The sequence below is a fragment of the Falco rusticolus genome, chromosome W (assembly GCF_015220075.1).
Source record: "Falco rusticolus isolate bFalRus1 chromosome W, bFalRus1.pri, whole genome shotgun sequence".
Taxonomy (NCBI): domain Eukaryota; kingdom Metazoa; phylum Chordata; class Aves; order Falconiformes; family Falconidae; genus Falco; species Falco rusticolus.
Window position 1 is genome coordinate 8538284 of NC_051209.1, and position 19816 is coordinate 8558099.

General features: G+C 44.0%; 1 protein-coding gene across 2 annotated transcripts in view; it reads right to left on the reverse strand.

Annotated features, from left to right (window-relative positions):
* The window catches only part of LOC119140817 (BDNF/NT-3 growth factors receptor-like), a 246231-nt gene that overhangs the window by 93358 nt on the left and 133057 nt on the right, over nt 1-19816 (reverse strand). For both annotated transcript variants that reach the window (XM_037372444.1, XM_037372445.1), the window contains one exon: nt 9632-9762. In XM_037372444.1, the coding sequence (XP_037228341.1) occupies nt 9632-9762 (131 nt within the window). The remainder of the gene's footprint in view (nt 1-9631; nt 9763-19816) is intronic.

The window sequence follows — 19816 nt, forward strand, 5'->3', positions numbered from 1 at the left end:
TCTTTCAGACTTTCACTGTGAAATCCTTACTATTGCTCCCCATCACCATACAATAGCTAAGCTCAATAAATGAATGATGGTTTTGACCCTTATCTGAACTAAGAAGTTCTGAAGAGTTGGAAACCTTTAGTTTTCCTCTGCAGGTGCCGTGGAAATGTTCATCTTGTACAGGCAGCACTCTACTAGAGTTTTTTCTGGAACTCTTAGCTCTTATATAATTTACTACAGCAATGTCAACAATTCAGATATTTGATGCATTTTGAGTCAGATGAACTATCTTCTGTGAGGTTCAGTGCCAGGGTTTTTAGCATGCTTGTACAAGGCTGCTGCACTTGCCCAGCAACCAGCAGGTAAAAATTGACAGGCACCCTGGTGAATGAAAAGAAATTCTGGTGAATGTCTGATGACACAGTGCTTCTCCCAGGCCAGCTCACTCAGCTTTCTTGCTGCCTAAATTCTCCTATTACTTGCCAGTTATAGATTTCCATTGGCTACTGCACAGGGACATTTTTATTTTGGTATCACTCAGGAGGCTGAAGCTCTCTAAAGCATTTGATGTTCATGGAGACAACCTACCCTCAGCTGCTGGCATCCAGGACTGCTCCTCTAGGATGAAAAGTCTTCACATTTTCACTGGGCCAAACCCTGTGCCCAACAGGGAGATTTGGACACAGTCATCTGTCTTGCTCTTTGCATGCCTTCACATCTCTGATTAGTACCACCCTCAATTTTAACTGGAGCATAACCACAAACTATGCTTTGTGCCATGATAAAAGAGAATGGCCAGGAAGTGCCATACAGGGCTATACAGGGATCAATCCAATGGTCTAGATAGCTAAAAACTCACTCTTTGACAGGGACCAGAATCAGGTCTTCAAGAGTTGGTGCAAGAAACTGAAAGTGGGCAGTGTAAGGGTGTGTGAAAGGAGTGTGTCTGCTCCTTCAAACAGACCTATCTGGTCTGTCCTTGACCAGATACCCTTCAGTGAAGCAAAGGGAAATAAGAAAAGGAGGAAGCCATAAACAAGAACATTCAGGGACAGAAACCTGACTGACACATAAGGGAGAGGATGAGAACCAAACTTGGTCAGTCACACTAATTGATGAGAGGGTGTGAGAATGTTTATTCCAGCAGGTTATCTGATCAGGAATATAGTCAATTGGGAAACCAAGGGAAAAACATGAAACCAGAAGCCAAAATACACCAAGCCCCAGACCTGACAAAGCAAACATGGAGACAGTGACAAGAAACAAACCTCACCAGTCACACTAACTGATGAGCTATCAAGAAATCACAGACACCACTTCAAGTAAAATCAATCTGGATTTTGCAACTGCTAAAACTGTAAAGCAGGGAGCCGTGGGGGACATGCAGACAAAGGAGGGAGCAGAAAGGAACAAAGAAAGGGGTAGAAATAAAAGGATATAAAAGGGGCCAGTCACATGAAAAACGAGGGCAGTCGGTATGCTTGTCCAGCTGAGCCCTGTGCCTGATCACTGCAGTCTGTCCTATTGTTGTCCTGTAGGCAGGTTCGTTATTGGGCGTGCAGCATCAATTCACACACCGAGTCAAAGTATTTCTATTCCTTTATTCTAGTTTGCACAAAGTAGGGAGCTAGGTGGTCACCCACAAATGCCTAGCTCCCCGACTGTCAAAACTTTACACTATTTATACAGTTCAGTAAGCAAAGACATCAGCCTTCATTGGTTACAAGCTGCACAACTCTTTCATTATTTAGTACTCAGATTCCTATTTGTTAAGAAATTATCTCACTTCTTATGTTAATCAGTCCTCATGCTCAATCTCCACTTCTTTTTGAGTAGGTGGGTTTCTTGAGTTGGTGGTCAAGGGTTAGTGGCCATGATCTCCCCCTGCCAGAATTACCTTTCCCCTAGTTTAGCCGAGGTCACTGCTTGCGATGAGCTTCCTAACAACTTCTCTATTTTGTAGAGGTGCTTCCTCTGTGGAGTTCCTTTTCTAAACAAAAGGATTTGCTGGTGATTGATGAAGCACTTAGTAGGACATACAAAAATGCTTGTAACCTGAATTCAGAATTAATAACTAATTTGTTCTAATTTAAAGTCAAGCTACTAACAATACATTCAATTTTACTAATAATTTTATAACACTATCATTTTATATTTTTTTATTAATACTTTTCTTAACTCAGTCGGATGGGATCAACCCAAGGGTACTGAGGGAGCTGGTGGAGTAGCTCGACAAGCCACTTGTCCATCATTTATTAACAGTCCTGGCTAACCAGGAAGGTCCCAGCAGACTGGAGGTTAGCCAATGTGCCACCCACCTACAAGAAGGGCAAGAAGGGGGATCCAGAAACTACTGGCCTGTCAGCCTGACCTCAGTGCTGGGGAAGGTTATGAAGCAGATCATCCTGAGTGCCATCACATGGCACGTGCAGGACAACTGGGGGATCAGGCCCAGCCAGCATGGGTTTATGAAAAGCAGGTCCTGCTTGACGAATCTGATCTCCTTCTACGGCAAGATGACCTGCCTAGTAGATGAAGGAAAGGCTGTAGATATTGTCTACTTGGAGCTTAGTAAAGCCTTTGACACCATCTCCCACAGCATTCTCCTGGAGAAACTCGCTGCTCATGGCTTGGATGGGTGTACTCTACACTGGGTTAAAAGCTGGCTGGATGGCCAAGCCCAAAGAGTGGTGGTGAATGGAGTTACATCCAGCTGGCAGATGGTCACACGTGGTGTTCCCCAGGGCTCAGTGCTGGGGCCTGTTCTGTTTAATATCTTTATCCCCAATCTGGATGAGGGGGTCAAGTGCACCCTCAGTAAGTTTGCAGATGACACCAAGTTGGCAGGAGTGTTGGTCTGCTTGAGGGTAGGAAGGTTCTGTAGAGGGATCTGGACAGGATGAGGTTCAACAAGTAGTGCCGGATCCTGCACTTGGGTCACAACAAACCCCATGCAATGCTACAGGCTTGGGGAAGAGTGGCTGGAAAGCTGCCTGCTGGAAAAGGACCAGAAGATGCTGGTCGACAGCCAGCTGAACATGAGCCAGCAGTGTGCCCAGGTGGCCAGGAAGGCCAACAGCATCCTGGCTTGTATATGAAGCAGTGTGGCCAACAGGACAAGGGAAGTGATTGTCCGTCCCCCTGTACTCAGCACTGGTGAGGCCACACCTCGAATACTTTTGGGCCCCTCACTACAAAAAAGACATTGAGGTTCTGCAGCATGTCCAGAGAAGGACAATGAAGTTGATGAAGGTTGTGGAGCAGAAGTCTTATGAAGAGCATCTGAGGCAACTATGGTCGTTTAGCCTGGAGAAGAGGAGACTCAGGGGGGACCTTATTGCTCTCTCTAGCTACCTGAAAGGAGGTTGTAGGCAGGTGGGGGTAGGTCTCTTCTCCCAGATTACTAGTGACAGGGCAAGAAGAAACAGCCTCAAGTTACGCCAGGGGAGGTTGAGACTGGATATTAGGAAAAACTTCTTCATTGAAAGGGTGGTGAAGCATTGGAACAGGTTGCCCAGGGAGGTGGTGGAATCACCATCCCTGGAGGTAGTCAATAAAATGCGTAGATGTGGTGCTTAGGTACATGGTTTAGTAATGGACTTGACAGTCCTGGGTTAACGGTTGGACTTGATCAACTCAAAGGTCTTTTCCAACCTAAATGATTCTATGATTCTATTTATCTGTATAATCTCACTCTCTATCCCGTGTGTATGCGTGCTTGCCAGGACTAAGTGCCAGCTTCTGGTGAGACCTGTATCTGCATGAGTGTATTTTGGTACTAGCTACTGGAGTCAGATCTGGGGTATAGGTAGCCCTGGCCTGTGTTGTCAGCTACTCAAGTGAGTGGGGGTCTCTTGCCTCCAGCCACTGAAGGGGAATGACATATGTTCCAAAAACCAGCTACTGGGGGGACCAGTGTGAGTGAGGTGGATGAGGGGCTCCGCACTAGTGCCTGGAGCAGAACCGTGGGTACAGGGTGCTGGGGAGGGCTGAGTGTCTGCATCTTCCCCAAACCTGTTGTGTGTGGGGTGTGCATGTATATGCACTAGCAAACTTTAAGCTGGACTAGCCAGCAAGTAGGAGGGCTTCAGGTCCAGGCCTCAGTATCAGCCAGGCAGAGTAGTCCAGGGGGACTTGCAAATGTGGAGTGTGTGAGTACATGCATGTTTGCTAGTGAGTATCAAGATGAGCCGATGAGTAGGGAACCAGTGAAGTGAGTAAGAGGGCCCAGGTTCCAGGCAGGGGTGCTGGGCAGACAGAGGGATCTGTGAATGTGTGTGTGCTTGTTTATGTAGTGTTGTGTGTATGCTTCCACTAGTGAACTTCTATCTCTACCAGCTGAAGAGGAGGAGGAGACTTGGCTGTCTATGTTTATGTTTTATGCGAGTCCTGTATGTAGGTGCTGTTGAAGGCAACGCCTTGTCTGTGGCAGTCTGCGTGACCAGCTGTGTCAGTGTCCTTTGCGTGTGTGTCTCTGGAATACCTGTGCAGCTTCGTTACTGGTTGATTCTGCAACTGGAAAAGCAGCAGCTATGTCCCTCAGCCTGGGCAGAGATCCTGAGTCCATGGGCATTGGGCTGGGCTCCAGGGGCTAGGCAGGAGAGGTCCTGGGCTAGAGCAGCTGGAGAAGCCAGCCACACTTACATCACTTAACAGGCATAACTTGTCCACAAACATAATTCTTCCTACTTGTCCTTCTATGGCTACATGTAAGTTGCTTACTAAGGACATTGTAAAGAATGTATTTGGAAAAAAAAGTAAATACTGTTCCAGAAAAATTATAGATTTGTCATCTAAACCCATGGAGACATCTCTCCCTTTAAATGCTGAATGATCTTCATTGTGAATTACAGTGAGAAAGTGTTGGGGCTCTTGCTGTATTGAATGATTATACTGAACTCTGAAGCAAGTGGAAAAATACTGAAGAAATAAGACGAGGTTACGGCCAGAACAGTGGGATGAAGAAAAAGGAGCAAATTGCAGATGTTTGCTCAAAACCAAGGCCAACGGGACGTGATAAGAGGAGCTGGGAAACCGCAGAAAGGAGCCTACATGCCAGAACAAGCAGAAACAGAAATCTTCCCAGTAAACAATTGTTAACCAATCATATTATTATACGCTTGTAAAATAGCCAACCACATTATTGCACGCTTATAGAATGCCTTATAAAAGTCTACCTGGTTTGTACAATAAACGGATCAGATCTTGAACTCTGTGAGTATTTGAATCTGACTCCCGCTCGCCCGAAATGCCCGCAGCATCTGGTGACCCCCGACGTGATCCGATGAGGGTCGACAGGATCGGTTAAAAGTCAGGAGGATTCATTAAGGATCGTGTTACGAGCTGCGGAGCCGGCGAGGATCCTGCTGCCAGCGGAGAGAGAGCTGGGCGCCCGAAGAAAGGCGGAACGTGCACGGCTGACCGGTGAGTCAGGAAATTTAAGCAGGATGGGAATCACTGCATCAGTGGTGGAAAAAGCAATCGTAGACAGTTTGATGAAACTGGCAGAAAAAACTGAAACGCCAGTCTCACGGCAGGCAGTAGTTGATCTGCTATGTTGGAGTCGCCGCCGTGGTTACCTTGCTTCTACGCAAGATGTATATAATAATGAAACATGGAAGAAAGTAGGAGAGGACTTATGGGAATCTGTGCAAGTTGGGACTAAGGGGGTAAAGACTTTGGCTCGCACGTATCGAGCTGTACGGGGTATGGTCGCGCAATTACCACCCTGGTGTCCTGAAAAGGAACAAGCGGCGAGCGGCGGCGTGCGGCCCGGCAGGCCCCGTCCCGGCCGCGGTTTCTCTCCGAGGCGGCACCCCCCCTTCACACCCCCCCCCCCTCCGATCGCCGCCATGGCGATGCAAGCGGCCAAGCGAGCTAACATCTGGCTGCCCCCAGAGGTCAATCGGATCCTTTATATTCGGAACCTGCCGTATAAAATCACAGCGGAGGAAACGTATGATATTTTTGGGAAATACGGACCTATTCGACAAATCAGAGTTGGAAACTCTCCTGAAACAAGAGGAACAGCTTAAGCTTCTCAAGGAAAAATACGGACTTGATTACAACCCCCCCCCCCCCCAAAAAAAAAAAAAAAAAAAAAAAAAAAAAAAAAAAAAAAGAAAAAGAAAAAAAAAAGGAAAAAAAAAAAGGAAAAAAAAAGAAAAAAAAAAGAAAGAAAAAAGAAAAAAAGAGAGAAAGGAAAAAAAAAATAAAGAAAAATAAAAAAAAAAATAAAAAAAAAAGGAAAAAAAAAAAGGAAAAAAAAAGTGCTTCAGATGTCACCTACAAGAAATGCGTTTCTGCTTTGAACTAGCTTTTGAGCCTTTGGGAGTAAACTATACGGCTATAAATCAATCATATTGGGGTTGGTTAGATAAGAAGTATAATGACACGAATTTTGGCTTTAGTGATAACTGTACCTGGTGGAATACTACACTTGTTAAAAATATGTATTTTTTGCAACAGTTGATTTACCGTTTAAATGTATCAATTTATTTACCTCAACAAGAATTGAGGGTGGTTGAGGGATTTATTGAAACAAGGTCTGTCTATATTGTTGTTTGTTATTCTTTTGTTACTTTTAGTGCCTTGCCTTTTACAATGTTTTCAGAGCTGTGTGGAACGCAGTATTAATGCTGTATTTAAAAAGAAAGGGGGAGGTGTTGGGGCTCTTGCTGTATTGAATGATTATACTGAACTCTGAAGCAAGTGGAAAAATACTGAAGAAATAAGACGAGGTTACGGCCAGAACAGTGGGATGAAGAAAAAGGAGCAAATTGCAGATGTTTGCTCAAAACCAAGGCCAACGGGACGTGATAAGAGGAGCTGGGAAACCGCAGAAAGGAGCCTACATGCCAGAACAAGCAGAAACAGAAATCTTCCCAGTAAACAATTGTTAACCAATCATTATTATACGCTTGTAAAATAGCCAACCACATTATTGCACGCTTATAGAATGCCTTATAAAAGTCTACCTGGTTTGTACAATAAACGGATCAGATCTTGAACTCTGTGAGTATTTGAATCTGACTCCCGCTCGCCCGAAATGCCCGCAGCAAGAAAGAGCAGCAGATAGAGAGTGCAGTTACAGCATTTTGCAGCAGCTGAAGTGCTAGGCTCCATTTGGTCAGGATTTTCAAAGGGAGCAAGTGAATGGAAAGGCTTTTATTTTGCTACCAAGCAGTTCACTGAAATGAAAGAGGAGAGAAAATTTTCACTCTAGCTTCACCAAAATACAGCAGAAAATTCCATCAGTTCTAATTTTGTCATCTCCTCTGTTGCTTTCTCCTGTCTGTATATACTTTTCAGGGCTTTATTTTTTCTCACCGGTCAGCATGAGTGAACAACTCCAAGTATCAAAAAACTTGTAACCTTGGCAAATCTAAAAAATCCTGCTATTTTTGGTGGAGCAAAAAAGTGCTCAACAAATCCATCCTCTTTTTTGTGTTCTCTCACTGTCAGATCCAAAATTCTGTTCCTTGTTTACAGTTTCAAAAAGATGATCTGCTGGGATTCTTTTACTGTATGGTTTTGTAGTGGGTTTACATGGTAAGGTTTTGGTAGCAGGGAGTCTACAGGCTTCTGTGAGAAGATGCCAGAAGCTTCCCTCATGTCCAACAGAGCCAGTGCCAGCCAGCTCCAAGATGGACCCACCACTGGCCAAGGCCAAGCCAATCAGCAATGGTGGTAGCGTCTCTATGATAGCATATTTAAGAAGGGAGGAAAAAACATCTGCACAAAAAAACCCTGCAGCAGAAGAGATGAGTGAGAATACGTGAGAGTAACAACTCTGCAGACACCAAGGTCGGTGCAGAAGGAGGGGGAAGAGGTGCTCCAGGTGCTGGAGCACAGATTCCCCTGCAGCCCATGGTGAAGACCATGGCGAGGCAGGCTGTCCCTCTGCAGCCCATGGAGGTTAATGGTGGAGCAGATATCCACCTGCAGCCCATGGAGGACCCCACTCTGGAGCAGGTGGATGCCTGAAGGAGGCTGTGAACACGCTGGAGCAGGTTTGCTGGCAGGACTTGTGGACCCAAGGAGAGGGGACCCCATACTGGAGCAGGTTTGCTGGCAGGATCTGTAACTCCATGAGGGACCCATGCTGGAGCAGTGTGTTAAGAACTGCAGCCCATGGGAAGGACTCACATTGGAGAAGTTCATGGAGAACTGTCTCCCGTAGGAGGGACCCCACTCTGGAGCAGGGGAAGAGTGTCAGGAGGAAGGAGCAGCAGGAACAATGTGTGATGAACTGACTACAGCCTCCATTCCCCATTTCCCTGCACTGCTTGGGGGGAGGAAGTAGTAAATCAGGAATTAAGTTAAGAAGAAGGGAGGGGTGAGGGGAAGGTGTTTTTTCTGATTTGAATGGTAATAAATTGAACTAATTTTCCCCAAGTCAAGTCTGTTTTGCCCTTGACAGTAATTGCTGAGTGATCTTTCTGTCCTTATTTTGACCCATGAGCCTTTCGTTATATTTTCTCTCCCCTGTCTGGTTGAGGAGGGGAGCAATATAGTGGGTTTGGTGGGAATCTGGCATTCAGCCAGGGTCAAACCACCACAGGTTTGATCCAAAATGTACACACAGTTGCCTAATTGTGAATGGACAGATAGCGTTATTTTCTGATCCCTAAGCACAGCCCAGATTCTAAAATGTATATTCTCCCTGCCTTAAATGAAATACTTCAAATGTTGAACACCTTGTTCAGCTTTCAGCAGAACACAGATAGAAGACTGTTGGCAGGGAAAATTGGCAAACTCTTAGTAGAGTATGGTTTCACTGATGTTGTTTTCTAGTGTGCATGCATATCTGAGGATGACAATTGACCTCAGTGGTTCCATTCTGAGGAACAAAAAGGCTTGGCATGGTGAAGCGTCTGGTGTGCAATTTCTGAGATCATGATGGAAATCTTACTTCTTGGTAGATTCCCAATGTACCATGTAGTTTGTACCCTTCCAGGGTTCCAAAGAAATCCTTTTCCCCCCTCAGAAACATAAGAATTATTCTGAATACTGGCAAGTCCAAGGTTATGGCTGTTTTCACATAGTTTCCTTTTCCTTTGGACTGTATTTTGGAAGGGCTGAATGGAGAATAATGAAGAATCACTCCTCAGGGTCTGAAATATCATGATTTCTGGATTTCCGTGCAGCCAGTGTTTAACAACACATGACAATATAATCTGTACATTTTTTTATAACATTCCTGGCAGCCATATTAATGACAACTATCTACAGACAATTTCAAAGGTTGACAAAGCATTGCACAGTTCATGGAAAGATAGGTCTTCTTTGACTAGCAGTTATACACTTATCTGGTTATAGATTATTTTTTTTTAGACACACAACTCATATTTCTAATGACTTAAATGTCATTTTTCACTAATATAGCTTAGATCATAAAAGATTTTGCCCCTTTGTGACACTGTCAGTTTCTTCCTTTTCCTTATGAAATTCAGCTCTCATTTTATAATTCACAGTAAGATCAAATTTCATGTTCTCTTAATGCTCCGTTAGCCTTGTGAACCCCTCCACATATATTAGAGGAGTTACATGGGGCTACAGAATAGGCAAACATGATAATTTACAAATAAAATAGCATTAGCTGCAACCATGAACTAATAATGGAAACCCTAGACTCTTTTACCTTCACTGCCACCAAGATCTTGTCCTGCTCAGGACACAGGTTATAGCATTCAGCCAGAAAGACTTTTCCAAAGGCTCCTTCTCCGAGTTCTCTTTTAAGAACAATATTGTGGCGCTTGAAGTGCTGAACAACTGTGAATAGAACACAAAATAGAGGTCAAAAGTGAACTGCAAGGACACAACAGGAAGGGGGCTGTGCTTATGGTCTCATGGAGACAGGTTTGCCTGTACAGTGCAGTGCGTATCATGAAAAGAATCAATGTGCCTATATGTCATTCATTAGCACTTTGTCCAAAAAGAATGTGTTAATATATTTATATTTGGAACGTAGCACATCTGCTGGATAAGAAGAAGACGTAGAATTAAGAATCACCTGGGAAAAGCTATTTATCATTGTACTTAGATGAGTGCTGTAGAGCATACATAATAGTGAATGCTACTGGATAAACAATCCAGCGTTTGGGATATATTCAGATGTGGACCAAACTCAGGCTCTGTGCTTGACCACATGCATATTCCAAATTGGGTGTCCATTTACTTAGAAACTACCTTATCTCCATTACTAAAGAATATAAAAAGAAGTGCTGCTATTAACAGCAGTGGAGAGAAATGACACAGCCTGTCCCCCTTGATATCACCAACTTCGGGGAAAGGGGCCACAGTCTATGAAAGGAAAATACATATGTTCTAAATCATAAGTCTATGAAGATGCAACCTCAGAACACTGCATATATACTTAATAATAATGTGTATACGTGTGAGCCTGGTGCTGGAATAAACTAGAAGAGAGACCCAGGATACCCTGAGGCACCTCCAACATAAGCCTACCAGGAAGGCAGCATGCCTGAGAAGCACACCTACACAAGACTCAGCTGCCATTCAATCAGGTGCCAGAAAACCCACTGCCAGCATGAAAACAGGCTAGCTGCACATACTCTGATCCCATGAAGGGATGCTGTGGGGCCCTGAGCTCCTAGCTAGCCACTCCCAGCATGCCACTTACTCACCTGCAGGGCTCAGTAGTGCCAGAGGTGCAATGCCCAGCTGCCCTCTCACAGCCCAGCATGCCACTCTGTCTCTTATTTCCAGGGTGATGACTAAACGTGCTGTTTTCAAAGGGTGGGGAGAGACTATTAAATATTTCAGTGCTGACATTTTCAAACTATAACAAAAGATAAGCTATGAACAAGGCCTTTGCTGCATAGTTCTTCCAAATGAGGTTGGGGGCATGGGTCTGTAGAGGGTACAGGGCCAATATTTATTTAGCTTTTTACCTTCCATTTTGACAACCTCTGGAGTGCATGGCCTATAAACAGGACAACTCAGTGTACCCTGTACTTGGGTGATATGTATCTTTAAGCCCTCTGGATCCCAATATTCCCACTACTCATGCCAGTACCCTTTGGCTTCAACACTCTATCAGATACAGACAGAACTGCTGCGATCACATTCTTTTAATGTAACATCCAGCCTGTTGGACAGCACAATATGGATGAGTGCCCATGTACAATCTTACAGGCCCACAAAAACTTGTTCCTGCCATTGCTGTGGTTGCAGAGTGAGATAATTATGAAAACGGTCCTCCTTGTATGACAGTTCTCTCATTAAAACTGAGAAGCCATGCTTTGAAATAATAGCAAAATAGACATTAAATGAGACCACAAGTTATAAGCATTTTTGATTCTTGTCAAACTCTGGTCTACTGTAAAATTAAATGTAATGGTTTTGGCTGGGATAGACAATTTTTTTCATAGTAGCTAGTATGGGCTATGGTTTGGATTTGTGCTGAAAACAGTGTTGATAATACAGGGATGTTTTCATTATTGCTGAGCAGTGCTTACACAGTCAAGGCCTTTTCTGCTTCTCACACCAACCTGCCAGCAAGTAGCCTCAAGGTGCACAAGAAGTTGGGAGAGGACACAGCCAGGACAGCTGACCCCAGGGATATTCCATACCATATGATGTCATGCTCAGCATATAAAGCTAGGGGAAGAAGGAAGGGGGGGACATATGGCATTATGGTGTTTTGTCTTCCCAAGTAACTGTTATGCATGATAGAGCCTTGCTTTCCTGGGGATGGCTGAACACCTGCCTGTCGATGGGAAGTGGTGAATGAATTCCTTATTTTGCTTTGCTTGCATGTGTGGCTTTTTGCTTTATCTATTAAACTGTCTTTATCTCAAACCACAAGTTTTCTCACTTTTTTCCTTGTGATTCTCTCCCCCATCCCACTGTAGGGGGAGTGAGCAAGCGGCTGTGTGGTGCTTAGTTGCCAGCTGGTTTTAAACCACGACATTAAGTTATATCATGGTAAGATACACATGTGCGCATGTGCACACACCCACACCCCTTTTTGGCCAGCTGCTCAAATGCTGAGAAGCTTCCCTACCATCAGTAGGAATATACTCTTTATTTTAATTTCCTTCTCAGCACTGGCTTTTTAAATAAAGCATAAAATACAGTTAGCACAAGAAACAGGCCTGAACCAAAACACAACTTTTCCTCACAGATGCAAATTAACTGGCTTACTTCACCTTTACTAATATTCATAACAAAACAAATATCAAGGCTGAATTACTTTCCTGGAGTGTTACCTAAATACAGGATACATGATATACATCTCAAACACAATTTAAGCAGAGGGTCTAGATATGATGGCTCATATCAGGCCTGAAATCTGCTGCCATTGTGCAATATCATATAAGTTGTTCTGCTTTCCTTCATTTTTTCTAATTGTTCATGTCTCAACTCAGGAAATAAGTCAGTAAACAGTCCCTAATACTAACAGAGGTCTTCAATTGCAGCTAAAGAAGCAGGGATGATTTTTTAAATGAAAGCCATTCAAAACTATTTGGTTGATTACAATTATACAAATGTTTTCCTATGTTAACATTAGAAAAGTGTACAAGTTGACAGACTGTAATTATATTTGGTTGTTGCAAGGGAATCCAATTATGGTCAGACCAGTCCATTTGAGTGGGAGGATATGAAGATTGTGAACAATTTTGAAGATTTCTTTTCTTCTAGAGAGGCAGGACTCCTTTCCACCCGAGTCTTAGAGGCCCTTCCATGCCTCCCAATGCCATCAGGAACCAGGATAGCAGGCAGCGGTGAGGGATTAGGTGCTGGGCTGCCTGATAGACAGCCTAGCCCAGATTTTTCACATTATGGATATCATGCGGGCTTAAAGACCACTGTGACCTGTACTTTAAAAAATGCTTACTAATAAATGAGCCATTACTTTTTGCCAGCATTAGAACTTGCCTTTCACCAGCTGTTCTCATCAGGGCAGAGACTGAAACCATGAGGTCCTGTTTTGTTCCTGTTCATGTTCAGTCAAAACTGTCATTCAGTCCTACCTCTTTGGGTATTTCTCTTTTTCTTTTTCCTTCTACTTCCCCAATAGCATTACAAGGCTGTCTCCCTTCCTTTAATATAGAGAGGAGAAGTTTAGCTCCACATTACAAGTGTCATCATTTTAAAATGCTCATAAAACCCATTAACTTTTGTAGGCAGAGAGCATGGCTAAAATCCTGTCCTACTGGAGTCAGCAGCAAAACTCCACTTTAGTTGAGGCAGGTTTTCATTTTGTTCTCTTTAATACCACCATAAAAGACCTGGTGATAAAAACACACAACCTCTTAAATTTTGTTTGGGTCCTCTCCATTTTGAACATAGAACAGCACTGATGTTGAAATATAATCTAAGGAAAAAAATCCATTTAGCGCACTCAGGGCCAAGCCATAATGACACTGTCATCAGTGGCAGTAAATTCCAGCAGTACAAAACAAAAATCAAGTCAAAATCTACTTTCAATTAATATCAGGATACAGCAAATTATCTCTGTTAAAGTCCAAGGGATTATCCTGAATTTACACTGAAGAAACAAAGCAGAATTTGGCCAAGGAGGTGGCATAACTGAATTACCAAAGATGTGGTGTCATAACATTTTATCACAGGCAAAGATGCACAAATGTTCAAAGGGTCATTATAAATCTTCCTCCTTTTGGCTCCAAATGGTGATTGCCTTTGAGCTGATAGTTGTACTTTTAAAAATAACTACCTGTAAGCATGGTCTTTCATCCTCCAAGAAACCTACCTTTGATTGTGAGGCTGAACAGAGATGATCACACCATGTTCTGGACTGAACTGGGTCCTAACAAAATGGGCAGCTCATGATCACATCACCGCACTGAATTCACTGAGTTGGATGTGACTGATTTCAGCCACAGACATCAAGACATTCAATGGTATAAGTGTAAAAATGTTTGTGTGCTTAATTAAAAAGTGAAAAGCAGTGACAATGTAAACTTTTTCCTTGGTCACAAAAAATAGGTCCAAACATTTTACTGCCACATAGAATCAAAGAATTATAGAATGGTTTGGGTTGGAAGGGACCTGTCATGGGCAGGGACATCTTTCACTAGACCAGGTTACTCAAAGCCCTGTCCAACCTGACCTTAAACACTTCCAGGGATGGGGCATCCACAGCTTCTCTGGGCAACTGCAGGAGTAAACATGTTTGAGTGGTGGACTTGGTTTATGGTCTTGATGAATTTTTTACCCATTGGCCAAAGTATTTTTGACATCTTGCCTAGGACAAACATATGGGTGACATGCACATACTTAAGTTTCCCAAAGTCAGGCACATGTGTTACATCCATTTGCCAAACCTGAAATGCCTTCAGACCTTTTGGGTTAGTGCCCACCCCTAAACCAGGTCCATGATGACTACATTGAGGACAGGAGCGAACAATGCCCTTTGCATCTGCTATGGGTATTTCATACTGTCGATGTAAAGACTTTGCATTTTTATGAAACATCTCGTGGCTGTTACGAGCTTCTTCAAACTTATTTGTTGGAGGAGTTATTGCTGAACAGCTGACTGCTTCATCAGCTCTAGCATTACCTTCACCCAACCCAATGGTCCACTGATGACTTCTAATATGCATAATACAAAATTCATGTTTTCTCTGACAAAGAGTACTACGCAGTTGTAGAAACATTTAACCAAGATGTTGGCTCTTTGTCTCTCTCAACAAGGCATCTTCAATGCGCTGTACTACACCAACTACGTACAATGATTCTGATACTATGTTTACAGGTGTGTTGTTCCAGCTTCCCAATGCCCAACACACTGCTTTCAGTTCTAAGGTTTGAAGGTTGTCCCGTGGTTCACCGGTGAACACGTGTTTCTGCCACTGATTATCGGATTGCCAAACACACGCAGCCTTCTTCATCTTTCTTCCTGCATCTGTAAACACCATTGGCCCTTCAACTGGTCTTGTTGAGCATAACGGTCTCGCAGTCCACTGGTAATGTTCTAACATCTCCCAGAGAGGTCCTTTTGGCCGGTTGTTGTGTACAACACCTGTATAGCCTTCCTGTATGGCTATTGAATGTCTCAGGAGCCACTCATAATCATCACCACGGACTGGAATACTGATATCTGCCGGTTCAGTCCCATCAATTTCAACAATCCTGTCTCTTCCTTTTCTCACCAAGGCTGCTACTGCTTCAGGATGACTTAAAATACGATGTCTGGGTTGCAACGGCAAAAACAACCACTCTAAAACGATCGCCGTATTTTCCCCTTTTTTTCTTTTGCCATTGCAAAATAAGGGCAAAAGGTGAAGTGGCAACATTACAAACCAAAAAAGATAACGGATGATTCGCCATTCGGCGACCACACCAGCCAGTCTGAATCTTGCAGGACACAACTTCCAGGGCAGCCCGCTGTTCTGGTGAACAAGTTCAAGGACTGTTGGCTTCAGTGCCATGCAACCAGGATTGGAACGATTGCAAATCATCGTTAGTGAGGCCAACTATATTACGAACCCACTGTAGGTCTCCTAAAAGCCTTTGAGCATCATGCAGAGTAGTTATTTGTGTAGTAAGGGTCACCTTCTGTGGTCAGATCTGAGCATCCAAGATGAGCCAGCCTAGATATTTCCATGGGGCCGAATGTTGAACCTTCTCAGGCATCACAATCAAACCACATGATAGAAGGTGGTCAACAAGCCATTTCAGTTGATCATCTGAAATCCCTTGTTCAGCGGCCAATAAAATATCATCCATATAATGACAGATCAGGATTGAGGCCAACGTTGTCGTACCAGAACAAGTGCCCAATCTACAAAAGTCTGACACATCGTAGGAGAGTTCTTCATTCCTTGTGGTAAAACAACCCATTCATTCCGTTTGGCCAGAGCGGCACGGTTTATTGATGGCAGAGTGAATGCAGATCTTTGCGTGTCGTCAGGATGTAAGGGAATCATAAAGGAACAGTCTTTCAAGTCTACCACGACAATTTTGCCAATTCTGAGGGATCATCATAAAAAGTGGAAGACCAGGTTGCAACACTCCCATCTCTAAAATCTGATCGTTAACCTTCCATAAATCATGTCCCAATTACATGCACCAAGATTATTGACCACTACTGGACAAGCTAACGAGCTGGTCACCTGCCAATCACCTTCCAAAATAGCATCACAAACAACACCAGACCAACGCTGTAGAATTGGATCTTTTCTCAAGTTCAGCATCGGAGGGGTAGTTTGGTTAACTGGAGGAACTACAGGGATTGAAGTAGTAGGCAGGTTCATTTCAACTCGCTTTTCCAGGTTTCTTAATTTATCTATTACTTCCTGTAAGGATTTCTCTGTATTGTTATCACAAAGCTTCTCCCTGCCTTCCTCCTCAAATTTGTCCGATGATGTTTCAGGAAGAGGAGGATACGACATCGCATGGCGTTTTTGCCCCCCCCGATGTGACCTATGAGCTGTCACCACCCTCCGTTTTGGTCTTGCTCCACCCACAGCTCCGATTGGTGCAGTATGACTCGCTGCTCCCCCTTCCTGGGGAGTCTCAACAGGGTCTTCCGGTTTCTGCTCAGTTACAACAGACCCCCGAGGAGTAACTTCCGGTTTGTCCGCTGTCTTATCTAAATACTCCTGCACTGTTGAACACACAGAGGCTGACATACCCTTCATAGGACGAGTATGCCCAACTCCGAAAAATGTAGCCAAGAGAGAAGGCTTAGGTGAATCACCCTTCTGCTCTATTGGCTTTTCTACCACATCTCCTCCCAACGCTTCTATAGCTGCCGCTGCTACTTCTTTTTCTGCCTTCATAGTTTCCAGAGTGTTAATTATAGACCGCCACGTAGCTCCTAACGCTTTAGCTTCTTTTCCTTCTTTACCTCCCTCGATCGTAGTATCCCAGAGGCAATTTCCCACTTCTCTCCATTCTGTAATACTAAACAATAACGTGGGCTCGGGGATCTTATTCTTTTTTCATGCCCAGGGAACTAAAATATCCACTTCTGTTTCTTTAATGCTCTCCCCTCTCTTAAAGAGGATGCTAGTTAACAGTTTAATTGCCGCGTCTAATTCCATCGCGGTCTTCCTCAGAACTCCCCCTCTCACAAAAAGGATATCAGCAGAGAGCCCTGCTGCACTCGTCGCGGTCTTCCTTAGTGCCCCGCCCCCTCACAGAGAGGAAATCAGTGGGGATCCCTGCCGCGATTTACTCTACGCGGTCTTACCTCCGGCAGGGGTGCGATCTGCAGCTCTACACCGAACTCTGGACTCCGCTTTTCACCTTCCACCTCCGACCTCCAGCTCACTAATCGGACAAATTCCCTTCGGGTCCAATGCACGGAGACTTCCGCATTTAAGCGAACAGCATTTAAGCTAAACCACATTTAAGCGAACCGCACTTAAGCGAATAAATGGGTCCCTTTTCGGGCACCAGATGAAGAGGGTCCCCATGGAGAGTCGACCAAGTCACAACAATCACACCAATATGGCTACATGCCGTGCTCACTTTATTAAACAAAAAGGTCATATTTATAACTTAATCTAACTGCTCACGCAGCTCTACACACAGGTGATTGGATAAAAGTCTCTGGTCACGTGGGTGTCCGTGTCGCTGATTAGTGAGCATGTTGCAGGCGCCTGATCAGAGTGTGCCGATGAGAGTGTGTTGATTTCACAGTTCCCAGGACTTGCTCTGCACCTGGCTTCTTGTTTGTGCATAGCTTGTTTTCTTTCTCACCCTGCTTGTTCCCAGGACAATTTAAAGTTGCTCTGCAGCTTCAACTAACAGGCCTGGGTTGTCCAACCCGGACAATGGTAACATATATCCTCAGTCCTTTAAAAATCCCTCTACAGACAACCTGTTCCAGTGTCTCACCACCCGCATCATAAAAAATGTCTTCCTTATGTCCAATCTAAATCTACCCTCTTTCAGTTTAAAATCATCACCCCTTGTCCTGTCACTACAGGCCTTGGTAAAAAGTCTTTCTCTGTCTTTCTTATAAGACCCCTTTAAGTAGTGAAAGGCTGCAATAAGATGACTCTGGAGTCTTCTCCAGGCTGAACCACCCCAACTCTCTCAGCCTTTCTTCATAGGAGAGGTGTTCCAGTCCTCTGACCATTTTTGTGGCCCTCCTCTGGACCCGCTCCAACAGGTCCATGTCTTTCCTGTACTGGGGACTCCAGAACTGGAAGCTGTACTCCAGATGGGGTCTCATGAGAGCAGAGTAGAGGGGGAGAGTCACATCCATCAGCCTGCTGGCCACGTTTCTTTTTATGCAGTCCAGGATACAATTGGCATTCTGGACTGCAAGTGCACATTGCTGGCCCACGTGCAGTTTTTCATCCACCAGTATCTCCAAGTCCTTCTCCACAGGCATTTTCTCGATCCATTCTCTCTCCAGCCTGTATTTGTGTTTGAAATTGCCCCGACCCAGGTTCAGGACCTTGCACTTGGCCTTGTTGAACTTCATGAGGTTCACGTGGGCTCACCCCTCAAGCCTGCCAAAGTCCCTCTGGATGGCATCCTTTCGTCCAGTGAATCAGATGCACCACTCAGCTTGGTGTTCTCTGCAAACTTGCTGGAGGTACATGCAAATCCCACTGTCTAGGTCATTGATGAAGATATTAAATAGTATTGGTCCCAGTACAGGCCCTTGAGGGACACCACTCATTACTGGTTTCCTCGTGGACATTGGGCCATTGACCATTACTGTTTGGATGCAGTCATCCAGCCAATTCCTTATTTATCTAGCAGTCAAGCTATCAAGCCCATATCTCTCGAATTTAGTGGCCAGAATGTTGTGGGGGACCATATCAAAGGCCTTTCAGAAGTCTAGGTAAATGACATCCATAGCTCTTCCCTATGTGACCATTAAACCATCTAAGCTGACCTTTTGCACAACATGGAACATAGTATTGAGTGAAATGGCTTGTATACAGCAGAAGAATATCTCCAGAAAGGGTTTGTGCCAATCTTGATTTGAAAGTTTGTGCTATTATTTTTTTCTCCTGTTGTCTGGCTTTCACCTCCCTTGTATTTTAGGAGACTTTCTCTACTAGTTTAAACTCCCCTTTAAGGTCTTGCATTTTTTCACTCTGAAGGAATAGATATACATAATCATCTTTCATCTTGGTAAGGCAAAGAGATGGAAGCCCCTCCCTGGAAGGCATTTTTTCTAGTTTACCAGTCATTTTTATGGCTCTTCTGTGGGAAAATTTGCAATATCCTTTAGAAAATAGTTATTTCCAGGTTGTTTTTTTTTTCCAACTGGAAGACACATCCTTGTATCATTCTCAACTAGGCTGTAATACAAACATAAAATCAGCCCCTTACTTCTCCGTATATCCAAAGATTTCACTAGTCCTTTTAAGGCTAGGTTTCCTAAAGAGCATGAAAATTATGCAATTGTGTATCTCATCTTAACACCTCACTCAATTACAATATCACAAGTGCTAAAAGTTTCAGATGTTTGCCCATGTTGGGAAAATTGCTTGGAGGGGGGGAATTACAGATCTAATAGAAGTTGTAGTATTATAACAACCTTTTAGGGAAATATACAATTGCCACTTTCAAACAGTTGGCATGCACAGAATCTACATCACCAGAGCTCGCTAAAACCATACAACCTGCTATCCTAGAGGAGTAGTGGAGGGTGGAGTGGAGTGGAGACACCGTGGCCAAGCTCTGCTGTACTCCCTGCAGGACTGGGAACTTGATGGTATCATACAGCCAATAAGCTGCATAGCGGCTGGAAAATATATGAGATGATGTCTGTTGCTGGGCCAACAACTGTGGCGAAGACCAAGCAAGAGCCTCATTATCTGTGAGAGAAGGTCAGGAACTCGGCCCCTTTTGCACTTCAAAG